Below are 14,265 nucleotides of genomic sequence, written 5' to 3'. Positions count from 1 at the left end.
CACACACACACACACACACACACACACACACACACACACACACACACTAAAACTTGTGATGCATGCGTAGCTTTTTTAAAATTTTGGTTTTACTATATCTTCAGATGAAATTTTTAAGCTCTCTATATCTTAATCAGCATTCCTTCAGAATACCAAAATATACTGTATAGGTTCATTATCACCAATTATGACATATTAGTTCCAGTAAGATTTTGATATTGGAATCCTACACAAATTCGGATTAAACAAGACTTGGTCTAAGGAATAGGTAATAGTTAGCCAATGTGGTTGTGTCTAGTGCTGTTTTACTTAAAGGGACGTGAAAACGGGGTTTGTATCTAAGTAGCTGAGTACATACTAAGCTGTAAAAGTGTTAAAACATATTCTGTAAGGTCCTATTATAACAAAAAAGCTGCTCTGACTTCCCTTATGACAACATTCAGTTTTTAGTTTTAAGTAACTAAAACTACTTATAAGGTCCTTCTAATCAAAGGTATTTCATGAAATTTTATGTGGTCTACCCACCTGAGTTATATATGATATATCTTGATATGCTAATAGTTGCTGAGTTAAAATGGAAGAGAGCGATGTACTTTTGTAGCTCAACAGACGTGATGTTCTGAGTTTTGAATGAGCACCATGGACAAGCTCAGAAGTACAGCAAAAGGCAAGACTAAAGCCTTTTGTTTCAGTTACAGCTACACGTAAATAAACGCTTTCAATATAGCTACATTTTTTTTCTATACAAAAGTTCTGTCTTGGGGCTGGAGCCATGGCTCGGGCTTAAGAGCACTGTCTGCTCTTCTAGAGGTCCCAAGTTCAATTCCCAGCAACCACATGGTGGCTCACAGCAATCTGTAATGAGATCTGGTGCTTTCTTCTGGCCTGCAGGTAGACATGCACTCAGAGCACTCATGCATAAAATAGATAAATATTTTTTTAAAAATTCTGTCTTCATCAACCCACCCACCTGCTGCTCCCCCATGATGGTGAATGAGCCCAGGCGTCAGCTTGCTAGGTACACACTCTGTCAGGGGCTGCTGTGACCTCACTGCTGTATAACTTGCTGTTTATTACAAGCATCTCTTCTCCTTTTTAGACATTAATGACTGCTTTTTGTAGTGGAAAGCCATCAGTAGTCGTCTTTCTTAAAAGTCTACTTTATTTGGGGTGTTTAGGCCTCTAAGTAAGAGAGAGAAAAGGTTAGTGGGTAGAGGGCCCCAAGACCCCTTTACTTCTTCTGGCTGGGTAGGGTCAAGGAGTTCTTTTAGGGTCTATACCAATCTCCGTCAACCACTGACACAGCTAGTGGTCTCCTCCGTACTAATGTGCCCCGAGAAACATTTCAGGGCGCTGTGGCATGGAGGAGACTGCTAGCTGCGTCTGTATTTTCTTTAACGTATTAACTTTTTCCAAGCTCCTAATTAAATTTTACCTCACAAGTAGAAAGTGCATAAAGACACAGCTCAATAAATGCTCGCTCATGATTGGCATATTGTCATTTTTACCTAGAGAGTCGAACTTCTGAAGCCTGCTGTCCATGCCCCTTCTCCTTTGTTTCTTAACTATCCTTCCTTCCTTTATCAAAATTAAGCAATTCCTATTGGGTGAGACACCTGCAATATATATTTATATATTCTGTTTGACCTTTCACCTTTACTCACGTTTAGATATACAGTTTGTATAGAATTGTATGTAAGTTAGGAATCAATTCACTTTTTTTTATTTTTGCTGTAGCTCCACTCACTTCATTGCAGTTTCATCTTTTTCATGAACTTTATAATTGTGTATGTATGGATCTACTTCTGTTCCCTTCTGTCCTGTTGGTTGGTCTGTTCAGAGGTTTGGTGTGTCACTGGATTTCTCAGCTGGAAAGTTGGTTTCACAGTTAAGAGCACTTGTTGCTCTTGCAGAGGATCTGGGCTTGATTCCTAGCACCCCCATGAAGGCTCTCAGTCATCCTAGCTCCAGTTCCAGGGCATCTGAAGCCCTCTTTTGACTTCCTTGGCTACTAGGTATACAACGTGGTGCATATACATACAAGCAGACAAACATTCATATATCTAAAAAGATATATAAGTGAATTGATTTATTTCTAATACATTTCTAAAATACTCATTTGTCTTTCATTATTCAGGGCCACTTGCTAAAGGCATGTGCTCTAATTTCATGCTTGAGTGTAATTGGAAGCTTTGGAAAGCAGACTTTTTATCTGTTTTGTTGGTTCCTATTTTTATACGTATATCTCCTTTCCTTTCTGAATCTGTGTTCTTTCCATGTTATAAAAAAAACACCCTGGAGCTGCGTGGTGGTGGAACACGCCTTTAATCCCAGCCCTCGTGAAGCAGAGGCAGCTGGATCTCTGTGAGTTTGAAGCCAGCCTGGTTTACAGAGAGAGTTCCAAGACAGCCAGGGCTACACAGAAAAACCCAGTCTCAAAATGTTCTCTCCACCCTTCCATTCCCCCCCCCCCAAAAAAAAAACTACCCTGAACTAGGCCTGTCAGTGCAGATAATATATTCAAATAATGATTCATTTTGTGTTTGTTTTACCAATATTCTAGTCATAGAGTTGTTCTTTTATTGATGCTCTTTTGCTTTCTACCTTTCTTTTTTGTCATTTTTATTATCTGTCTAATCTCTTCGATGTTTTGCAACCATGTGACAAGATATAAGCTTCCTGGACTTCAGGAATCCTATAATAGAATTTTTGGAATTTTTTTTTTGTTTTGTTTTGTTTTGTTTTGTTTTATCTTTTGAGACTGGGTTCTCTTCTGTAGCCCTGGCTGGCCTGGAGCTCACTCCATAGACAAGGCTCGAAACTCATAGAAATGAACCTGACTCTGCCTTCTGGATACTAGGTTTAAAGGCTTATATTTTCTGCTTTTAGTCATTTGAGCAGGTATTACATGCATTTTAAAAATATCCTTAAATAAATGTATACACTTTAGGCCTAGCTTATGTAATATACATACATCTGGTATCTTACTTACAGTTCTGTTGCTGTGAAGAGACACCATGACGAAGGTAACTATTATGTGAGAAAACATTTAAGTGGGAGAGGGAGGGGCCCTCGCTTACAGTTTCAGAGGTTTAGTCCATTATCATCATGTCAAGGATCATGGTAGCATTCAGGCAGATGTTGGAACAGTAGTTGAGAAGGATATCCTAATCATCTGTAGGCAGAGAGAGAGAGAGAGATATGCTGGGCTTGGCATGGGCCTTTAAAACCTCTACATGTAACTCAAATGACATAAGTATAAGGTATAAGTATAAAGTATAAGGCTATACCTCACAGTCTTTCCAAATAGTGCCTCTCTCTGGTCACTAAGCATTCACATATATGAGCCCATGGGCGCTTTCTTGTTCAAAGCACCACACCTGGTAACCCTGTAAACTCGTGAGCCCAGTGTTACTGATTGACTCACAGGCTTAGTCCCTGGTATTTTGTTTGAGTCATAAATTTTGTCATTCATGATTTATTTATTTCTTTACTTCATTTATTTATGCTACCACATTACATTTGTAAGATATTTAAAAACAAGTACTGTTCTGAAATTACTGTTTTAGTGCCTGTGTAGAAATCAAGCCCATGGCAACCGAGAGCAAGCAGTGAACAACATAGGGCATGGTCTGTAAACCCCAAACTCAGAGATACTGAGAATGAATGTCAGACCTGCAAATTTCTTACCATGATAGAGCTATGTTCCTAATTCTTGTTCATAACTAAACCAAGATCCCATGCCATATTCTTAGATAATTTTCTTAATTCAGGGAAGTTGATGCTGACATTTTAAGTTAGCACAAAATACTCATTTATATGTAAGTCATAGTTGGAGTATAGTGTAATTCGTAATCGCATTCAAACAAGATGATGTAAATATATTGGAGATTTGATGAATCCTGCTGTTGCTTTTCTTCTCATTAATTTCTATTGTTCATATGTCTTTCTGCTGTTTTCCTTGGCTTTAGTATATTGTACCTTTATAATAAGCTAAGGCTTAATGGTTGGTTTTCTAATGTATACAGTATAGTACATTTATGACAGTGAAATGCCAAGTACATTTTTACCTTCATGACATGTATTTGTGATGTCTTGTTTTTGTTACAGTTCAGTTTAAAATTCTTCCTCATTTCTTTTCTGATGCTCTGATTTAGAAGGTGATTTTCCTGGTTCACAGAAACCAAGTAACTTTGATACTTATTCTTAAGTTTACCAGATTCCAGATTTGTAGCTTGTGTTGGTTTTGTTATGGTCACCTGAATATAGTATTGTTTGTTTGTTGCAGCAGGCCCTTACTCTGTATCCCAGACTAACATCAAAATCAAACTCCTGCCTCAGTGCAATGCTGGAATCACTTCGTTAATGATAGGATTACAGGCATGAAACATCATACCCAGCTCTATATGCTGTCAATTGTCTAATTTTTTACTTGTAATTTGAAGTTATATCCTATCTATTATCTCATTGTGTATACTAGAGAAATTTGCATAATGGCTCATTTAGTAAATTGTTTTACCACTTCTTGGATAATGCAAGGTCCTAGAACAATTCCATCTCTGTGTACAATTGTTATTTACACACTATATATAAGTTAACTTGTTCTTTTTTTAGATTATCAGTTTGTCTTTCTATTACCTAATATTTTTGTATTCTATACATTTCATTCTACAAACTGCTGTAGTCATATGTCCATTTTTTAAAAATATTCACTCTTCATTATTATTTAATTCAAGATAGTTTCTCTTTGCATTGTCTTCCTCTGTGGCCTGGTAAGGCTGTTTCCCTCCCTTCCCCACCCAACCTCTCCCCCCCCCCCTGCTCAGGAGGCGGGATCAAAGGGCCAGCCCCTGAGATCATGTCAGAGACAGTCCCTGTTCCCCTTACTAGGGAACCCACTTGGAGACTGAGCTGCCATGGGCTACATCTGTGCAGCAGTTCTAAGTTATTTCCATGAATGGTCCTTGGTTAGAGTATCAGTCTCAGAAAAGACCCATGTGCCCAGATTTTTGGTTCTGTTGCTCTCCTTGTGGAGCTGCTGTTCCCTCTAGGTCTTTCTTTCTCCCACTTCTTTAATAAGATTCCCTGCATTCTGCCCAAGGTTTGGCTATCAGTCTCAGCATCTGCTTTAATACCCTGCTGGGTAAAGTCTTTCAGAGGCCCACGGTGGTAGGCTTCAGTCCTGTTCCCTGTTTTCCCCTTCTTCTGAGGTCTATCCAGTTTGCCTTTCTGAATGCAGATTGATCATCTTACCCAGGGTCCTACAGAACAAAATGATAGGCTATAGACTGGGAAAGGATGCTTATCAACCCTATATCTGATAGAGGGCTAATATCCAGAGTATTTAAAGATCTCAAGAAGTTAAACAGCAAAAATGGGGTACAGAGCTAAACAGAGAATTCTCAATAGAGGAATATTGAATGGCAGAGAAACACTTAAAGAAATGCTCAACGTCCTTAGTTATCAGGGAGATACAAATCAAAATAACCCTGAGATTTCACCTCACACCCATCAGAATGGCTAAGATCAAAAACTCAAGTGAGAACACATACTGGAGAGGATGTAGAGAAAGGCGAATCCTCCTCCACTGCTGGTGGGAATGTAAACTTGTACAACCACTTTGGAAATCAATCTAGTGCTTTTTCAGACAGTTAGGAATAGCGCTTCCTCAAGATCCAGCTATACCACTCCTAGGCATATATCCAAAGATGCTCAAGTATACAACGAGGACATTTGCCCAACCATGTTCATAGCAGTTTTATTCGTAAACACCAGAATCTGGAAACAACCCAGATGTCCCCCAGTTGAGGAATGGATACAGAAATTGTGGTACATTTACACAATGGACTACTCAGCAATTAAAAACAAGGAAATCATGAAATTCACAGGCAAATGGTGGGAACTAGAAAAGATCATCCTGAGTGAGATATCCCAGAAGCAGAAAGACACACGGTATCTACTCACTTATAAGTGGATATTAGACATATAATAGAGAATAATCATATTAAAATCTGGACACCTAAAGAAGCTAAGGAACAACTTTTTTATGATTGATGTATTTGATTGTGCCTCCAGGATTAAGAGATTTGTTTGTGTGTATATACACATGAAAACTGTAGACTTTGGGGATCTTGTCTGTACTTTCACTGTTCACATTTTTCTTGAGAAGTCAGTTGACTTTGTTCGTGTTCTTCTCTGTGTAACTTCTCCAGCTGCCTTTGAGGTTTGGTTTGGTTTCGTTTGGTTGGTTTTTCAAGACAGGGTTTCTCTGTAGTCTTGGTTGCCCTGGACTCACTTTATAGACCATGCTGGCCTTGAACTCACAGAGATCTGCCTGCCTCTGTCTCCCAAGTGCTGGGATTACAGGCATGCGCCACCACTGCCCAGCTGAGTTGTTTTCTTTCTTATTGATGACCTAAGTTATAATGTGCCTTGTATTTTCCCTTACATGCCTTCCCTATTGCTCACTTAGCTTTGTGAATCTATGGTCTGATGTTTTATGTGAAATTTGGAAAGGGTTTGACAGTTATTTTCATTTATCAAGAAAGTATATTCATTTCCTTCAAATTTATTTGAATTACATTTATGCATTTATTAAACAATTATATTTTATATATCACTAATGTTCTGTTCTTGTTTTTAAATCTTTTCCTGTGTACATTCATTATGAATGTTATTTTTGTAAAGCTTCTCTCTCTCAAGATGGGACAATCTCGTTTTGTTTTCATTTCTAGTTAGATTTTTAAGCTTAACTTTTAAAATTGAGATTTGTTTTTATGCCTGTGGATTTTGTATGTATGCAGTGCCTATTTAGGCCAAGAGAGGGAGCCTGATTCAGAGTTACTATGGTTGTGAGCCGCTGTCTTCAGTTCCTGGAAACTGCACCTGGGTGTTCTGGAAGAGCAGCTAGTGCTCTTAACCACTGAGCCATCTCTCTAGCTCTAGTTTTCAAGTTCTTATTTGGTTGTATTTTTATTATCCATTTTTCCCCTTTCATATTCATTTTTTTAAATCCTTGAACATATTTGTTATTAAAACAAATTTAAGCCGGGCATGGTGGCCCGTGCCTTTAACCCCAACATTTGGGGAGGCAGAGGCATCTTGTGATTTTGACAGCAGCCTGGTCTACAAAGCGAGTCCAGGACAGCCAAGACTATACAGAGAAACCCTGTCTTGAATAACTAAATAAGAAAAAAAAATATTATTAAGTCCTTGTTTGTTCCTTGATCGTATGTAAAGAACTAGTCTTCCTTAAACTGTGTTTTGTTTGGTTGGTGGGGTTTTGTTGCCTTTTTTTTTTTTTGTCTTGGTGAGACAGGTTTCCTATATTCTTGTGTCTAGTAAAATTTTTTATCAGGTACAGATACTGTGTGTATTTCATCAGAAGGTCTATATTTTGTTGTCTCTTAAAGAATTTTAAACTTTTTTTCTGGCAGGTTCTTAGCTCTTAGTTGGTTTGTCTCTGTAATTGCATGTTTTTAAGCTTTGTTATAGCAAGGCTTTGCTTGCTTGTTTGTTTTTTAGGTGGCTTTATGTCACTACTGCAACATGTGTATGTCAGGACAGACCCTGGTAATGATGACCTTACAGAGAAGACCGTGATTTTAGTTACAGCTTTAGACATCTCAGTGCCTTGAGACTGTAGCATTGTCCATATGACAAATTCCACAAGACCATATGGTGGAGCAAATTCATTCTCTCACGGCCAGGAAACGAGGCGGAACACAGTGCAGCCAGGCAGGCTCCCATAGTTCCCTTTGGGAGCGTATCCACAAGGATTTAGGAACCTTCTGCTAGACTCCATCCTGCAAAGCTCTGCAGCCTCCCAGTCCCACCCTCTGTGGCGACCCAGTCTTGACCATGTGGAGATTAGGGGCCGCTGAAGACTCTTACTGTAATAAAGGCCTGATATCCATAGGAATTCTATTGCGTTTGCTGGGATCATGTATTTTCTCTGTTCTCTAAACTTCCTATTGTAGCTCTTTCGTGTTTGTTGTCTCCTCCCTTTTCCTATTTTGTGGAATTTAACCATACAGATGTAGAACTTTGTACTTAGTGTTAGACTCAGGCAGGCACCCCTCTCTGGATTTGTGGAATTCCTTTTCCTTATGGCTCCTTTCTTAATAGTGATTTGTCTCAAATGCTGTCTGCCTTGGTTTGAGGTAAACCCTAAACAATACGTTCATCTTGGCAATCACTATGATCTCTTAACTTTCTATTTTGTATGCATTGGCCCAGAAATAAAATACAATGGGCCCCCATATTTGTATCCTTTATTTGAGTAGTCGTAGTCTTGTCCAGTCGTGAAAAATAATTTCTGTGCATGTTGATTCAGGCCAGAGGTTGGTACTCTAGTACCATTTGCTCCATTACTGGTCAGGCCATGGGTCCTATCAGATCATTTTCCCTAAAACTTATTATTCCAATAGTTCCTTTTCTATTGTCTGTGTCTTCTGGGTTCCACAAACTCTGCTGTCATTTTAAGGTTTTCTGTCCTTTTTGTCTGTGTTTATGGTTTCTCTCTGACTTTCTTTTCGAGGAGTTTTATTGTAATGTTCCTATACTTTTATTTAGTTTTATTATTCTTGGGTTTTGTTTTTTATTCTGCAGGTTAGGACTTAGTTTATTTACAGAACCTTCTTCCCTTATCAGGGAGGCTACTTTTTTCTCACTTGTCTCCCACTGAGGTGCTCTTTCTTTCTTTCTTTTTTTTTTTTCTTCAAGACAGGGTTCTCTGTGTAGCCCTGGCTGTGCTGGACTTGCTTTGTAGACCAGGCTGACCTCGAATCCACTGAGATCTGCCTGCCTCTGCCTCCTGAATGCTGGGATTAAAGGTGTGCACCCGCATGCCAGGCAAGGTGCTGTTTCGTAGGGGCTTTGTTTCTGGTCATCTTTTGGTTTCTTTTTCTATTTCAAACTTAATATTTTCGCCTTTGACTATTGTTAGTTATCAAATCCCTTTACTTTTTAAGGTCAGGTGTAGGTGTTTTAATTCTAGAATTTGTTTCTGTTTCTTTGCCGAAACGTTCAGTCTTTTATCTTCTTGGACCTGTATCCTTGATCATTTTGATTTCCACATCTGGTATCTATTATTTACTATACCTGTGTCTCTCTTTTTTTTTTTTCTCATTGGCTGTTGAACATTGTGTTTCTTTAATAAACTTAGTTCTTTTCCATTGTTGCCAAATATCTTAAGACTTTTTGTGTGTGCAGTAGATCCTCAGTGGCCTGGTGCAGCCTGGGAACCTTTGTTTATACTAAAAGCCCCAAATTCAAAAGAACTTTATCCCTAGAATGCAGTTATATTGATGTGTGCATCTCATTAGAGTGGGACCATGAACCACTTCCACTGTTAAACTTAAGTTCCCGGTCAGAAGCATTGACAAACCAGAGATTTGTAAGATACAGCAGTGTAAAGGAGTTAGTTCTTACCCTGAAAAAAGGCTTTCTTCAAGAGTCATATCTTTCTCCTTACAGTTCAAAAACAGTTTGGAAATACTGGAAAGCAACTTCAACATCTGCCCTACCAATGTACTCTTGTGTGTCTGTCAGAAATGCCTAGAAAGAAGGATACTGTGATTATATACAAATCATAGACGAAATTAGTGCCTCCCATAGTTTTCATGAAAAATTGATTTGTATAAGCCATAGTTTCCATAGTTGTAAGACAATCTGAAAATATATATGAGTCCTGTGGGTAACAAATCACAGGTGCTTTGAATCTCACTGTGGTTTGTTATGTAATACCTACAGGTGAAAACCACTAAAGAACTACTTGATTCCAAAAAAATAAAAGAAGTACTTGATTCCACTTAACTTAGTGAATATAAAAATGTCACTTTTCTTCCTATCTGAATCCCTACAATACCTTACAAGGCTCTGTATGCCCAGAATAAGAACCGTTGGTCTATAAAAATTTTATGTTAAGCTATGTGAGAAGCAAGTGATTATGTCAGAGCTTTAAATCGGTAGTTGTAAAAATATCTGCAGGAACTGAGATAAACAGTAAGAAATATTACAGCTTTATATAATGTGTGATTTCAAAGTAATATCATATTTGTTTTAAATCATCAGCATTTAAGTTATGTCTCATTACAGTTTTGGAAAGACATTGTTGATGACAATGAAGTGCGTGACCTCATTTCTGACAGAAACAAGGCTCATGGTAAGTCAGCACAACCGCTTATTACATGCTGCTAGAGGAGCAATGACAGTGAAGTAGCAACGTAAGGGAAATTTGTGTTTTCTGTTGTAGAAGATACATCAGGAGAATGGATTTGGGAATCTTTATTTCATCCACCTCGAAAGCTGGGCATTAATGACATTGAAGGACAGCGAGTTCTTCAGATTGCAGTGATTTTACGAAACCTTTCCTTTGAGGAGAGCAATGTTAAGCTCTTGGCAGCTAATCGCACCTGTCTTCGTTTCCTATTACTCTCTGCACATAGTCATTTTATTTCGTTAAGGCAATTAGGCCTTGACACGTTAGGAAATATTGCAGCTGAGGTAAGCACGTGGCAGTTCCCTAATATGGCTTTTATTTTTATCCACATTTCCCTTAAAATTTTTAAATATTGCACTCTGTATCCGCCTGTATATGCAAGATTTAAAATGATTATATATATTTGTAACTTAAAGGTGCTGTAAAAGCATATCATGGGGAAAAAAAACAACCAACCATGATACTTCAACTTTAGTGATAACTGTCCCCAAGAATACAACATTGTCTTGTTTGTTTTTGTTAAAGTTGAGCTGCATAGTTTGGGGAGAAGCATTGCTCAATGACAGTGTTTTTTCTTTCTTCCAGCTTTTATTGGACCCTGTTGATTTCAAAACTACTCACTTGATGTTTCATACTGTTACAAAATGCCTAATGTCAAGGGATAGATTTTTAAAGATGAGAGGTGAGAACTCAAATTTTTCATTATATCTTGTAAGCAAACTTTATCATTTATGTCGAGAAATAAAAACATATGCTTTTTCAGGTATGGAAATTTTGGGAAATCTTTGTAAAGCAGAGGACAATGGTGTTTTGATTTGTGAATATGTGGATCAAGATTCGTACAGAGAGATAATCTGTCACCTCACTTTGCCTGATGTGCTGCTCGTCACCTCCACACTGGAGGTGCTATACATGCTCACTGAGATGGGAGATATTGCCTGCACAAAAATTGCAAAAGTAGAAAAGAGCATAGGTAAGACAGAATCAACACTTTTTACTTCAATTTCAACTTATTTTTTGAGACAAGGTCTTGTGTAGCCCAGGCTGTCCTCAAATTTGCTGTATAGCCAATGATAGCCTTCCCTCTCACATCTCCTGAGTGCTGGGATTATTGGTGGGAGCCACAACCCATTTGGTACAGTGCTGGGGACCCGGGGCTTTGTGCACACTAGACAAGCACACTCCACCATCTGGGCTATGGCTTCGGCCCAACTGTTTTCTTTATGCGGGAAAAGTAACCCTGGACTATATTCAGTGTTGGAGAGTTATTACTTCCTCAGACATGCCACTCTGCATTAACCTTTTACATAAGGAGCCTCTGTTGTGTAACCAACATCATTCTGTAGCTGTCAACAGTCCATGTTCCTCTTGATATTTCTTGTTATAGTCCACATCTAAGTTAGCAGCACTACTGTGCCTGACTCTTTCAGGTGTTCCTTCTCAAGTGATTGGTGTGGAGTTTTAAGTGACTGAAGCTGAGTGAGATGCTTCCTTCTAGCTCTGCACAGTATTCCTGTGGCACTGTCTTAAAAGTCATCAGCCTGCAGTCTTGCTAGTTTAGGTATACTCATTGAAGCGTGGCATGTTAGTGTTTTGTTCAGGAGCTGAAGTGATGCCTTTCTTATGGATAAACACTACAGATAAAGGTAATAAAGATTTAGTTTGAAGCTTTTGTTATTGGGAAATTAAAAGGTCACTTTCCATATCAGTGGTCCCCAAATCTGAATACGTATCAGAATTACTTGAGAAACATTTAAAATAGAGACATTAGAGATAGTAAATCACCTTAGTGATTGGGCTGCTTTTCTTCTAATAGTTCCCAGGTAGTTCTGATGTACCTTGATTCACAGGCTGGAGTTACTTTACAATTCTATTAACTAACCCTCTTCTTTGATTTTTAGATATGCTGGTGTGTCTGGTTTCCATGGACATTCAGATGTTTGGCCCTGATGCGCTAGCCGCAGTAAAACTTGTCGAACACCCAAGCTCCAGTCATCAAGTTTTATCTGAAATGAGGCCACAAGCTATAGAGCAGGTCCAAACCCAGACCCACATAGCGTCTGGCCCAGGTAGTGTTTTCATCTGCTCTTTCTCAATATACTTATGGATGTGGAAGACTTAATACGAAGGGTAAATTCAAATGTGCAGGACAAAGAAGTTGGCCAAAGAAGACTTCATTACTCTTGGTTTTATAGCTAACCTACATTGTAGATACAGTAAGATTAAGGTGAGCACAGAGGGAGGACTAGGTAAAACAGGGATCAAGTTCAGAACAATTAAGGAGATCCGAGGATGTACAAGCAATCAGCACTTATTGTTTATGATTTTAGTCATGGGATCTGTAGATGCCTGAGCAGGTTAATCATGCCTTGCCTTCTAGTTCTTTCGAGTGGTCAGGGTATGGATTTGGTGTCCTTCATGTTCTGTGTGGGGGTGCGGCTCAGTGTCTGTGTGCCAGTGTTTTGCATGCACGTTTGTCTGTGTACTGTGTGCCTGCAGTGCCTGCACAAGCAGGAAGAGGGTTGGGTCCTCTTCTATTGGAGTTGTCGATGACTATAAGCCATGTGGTTGCTGGGAATTGAACCTGAGTCCTCTAGAGGAACAACTCCTGCTGAGCCATCTCTCTAGTTTCCCTTCCTCCATTATTGTTAACTGTTAGCTCTAAGACCATGGGATCAGACAGAGCTCAGGGAGATGTCTGTGCAGTGTATGCACGCATGCACACACAGAGCGTAAGTGCCTGTTTGTGGACATTCTTCTTCGCATCCCATGGTTCAGTTCTGTTTAATTTTAATATATTTAATATAGCTCAGTCAGCTTCTTGCTTTTTGTTTTGTTTTGTTTTTCCAGTTCAGTGTTCATTTGTCCTAACAAAGCAATCATCTTTCACTTTCCTTGCCATCTGTTGCCTCCAAGATAACTTCTCCTTTCTTCTATTCTTTGAGTGTAGATGGTCATTTTTATGGTTGGTTAATATGGAGGCTGTGTAGAATGGCCTTCCTCTACTTCTTATTTTTTTGCTTGTAAACTTCTTTGTACACCTGCTATTTGTCAGGAAGAGCTGCTAACTTATGAGTCTGCTCTAGAGAGCAGCCTTTTCCACTCTTGTTCTGGAACCCTCAGTTTCTTGTTCTTGTTTTCTCCTTTTCTATACAAATGAAGTCTTTCTTACAGAATAATCATCTTAGGAAAAAAATAATCTTGAAACTTTTTGCTCTTTCTTGGATCAGTGTTAAAGCACATCCAGTAGCATGCACAGCCCCAAGCTCAGTCCTATCACCTCTACCGGAAAGACAGTCTTTAACAAAGTCTGATGCTGTAAAGCCTTCTTTTACTTTGCCCTTGCTCAGCAGCCGTATAAAACATAATCCTAATATCATGCATTCATGCTTGAAGTTGCTGCCTCATCTTCTTATCAGTCCTTGTCAGTCATAAAATAAAGGTTCAAAGTTTGTTTCTTTATGAAGCTCTGTTTAAACGTTTGTTCTATAATTACAAGTTTTGGTAATAAAGGAGTACATCAAACAAGTGTTTTCTAAATAAACATTAAAAGCCAAGTGCTTGGAAGTATTTTCTGTGTCCAGAAGCTGTTAATGTATATGTGTGAATGCGTGCTATTTATTGCTAGAATGGATAAAACAGCATCAATCCTGTTTTAGCCCCCCTTTTTTTTTAACTGACAACAATTTTCTGTGTGTCTACAATGTATTCTGATTATTTCCTCTCTTCCCCTCATTTCTTTGCCTCCCATCCCTTCATCCCTCTCAACGCCAGCAGTCCCTTTTCTCATTCAAGCCTTGGTTTTGTTTTGTGATGTAGATTAGCCAGGGCCACCTTCACTGCAGATCCTAGGTGACAATCTAGGTCATGTCAGTAAGTGGACAAGGACGAAGTTGTCCTAAATTTTTTAACAATCATCCAAAAATTATTAAGTTTATTTTTATTGTTTATCTGGCAGCTAGGGCTTGCTGCTCTTCTTTCTTTCTTTCTTTCTTTCTTTCTTTCTTTCTTTCTTTCTTTCTTTCTTTCTTTCTTTCTTTCTT

The 14,265-nt window shown here is 38.7% G+C and overlaps 1 protein-coding gene across 1 annotated transcript in view; it reads left to right on the top strand.

Moving 5' to 3' along the window:
- Arid2 (AT-rich interaction domain 2) overlaps positions 1 to 14,265 on the top strand; it is a 91,230-nt gene that overhangs the window by 36,602 nt on the left and 40,363 nt on the right. Inside the window, exons 5-9 of the mRNA XM_055626813.1 lie at positions 10,099 to 10,165; positions 10,256 to 10,506; positions 10,808 to 10,904; positions 10,986 to 11,195; positions 12,124 to 12,291. Coding sequence (XP_055482788.1) covers positions 10,099 to 10,165; positions 10,256 to 10,506; positions 10,808 to 10,904; positions 10,986 to 11,195; positions 12,124 to 12,291 — 793 coding nt within the window. The remainder of the gene's footprint in view (positions 1 to 10,098; positions 10,166 to 10,255; positions 10,507 to 10,807; positions 10,905 to 10,985; positions 11,196 to 12,123; positions 12,292 to 14,265) is intronic.

Source organism: Psammomys obesus, unplaced genomic scaffold (assembly GCF_907164565.1).
Source record: "Psammomys obesus unplaced genomic scaffold, mPsaObe1.curated_primary_1811, whole genome shotgun sequence".
Classification (NCBI taxonomy): domain Eukaryota; kingdom Metazoa; phylum Chordata; class Mammalia; order Rodentia; family Muridae; genus Psammomys; species Psammomys obesus.
This window is presented reverse-complemented; position numbering and strand designations above follow the sequence as displayed.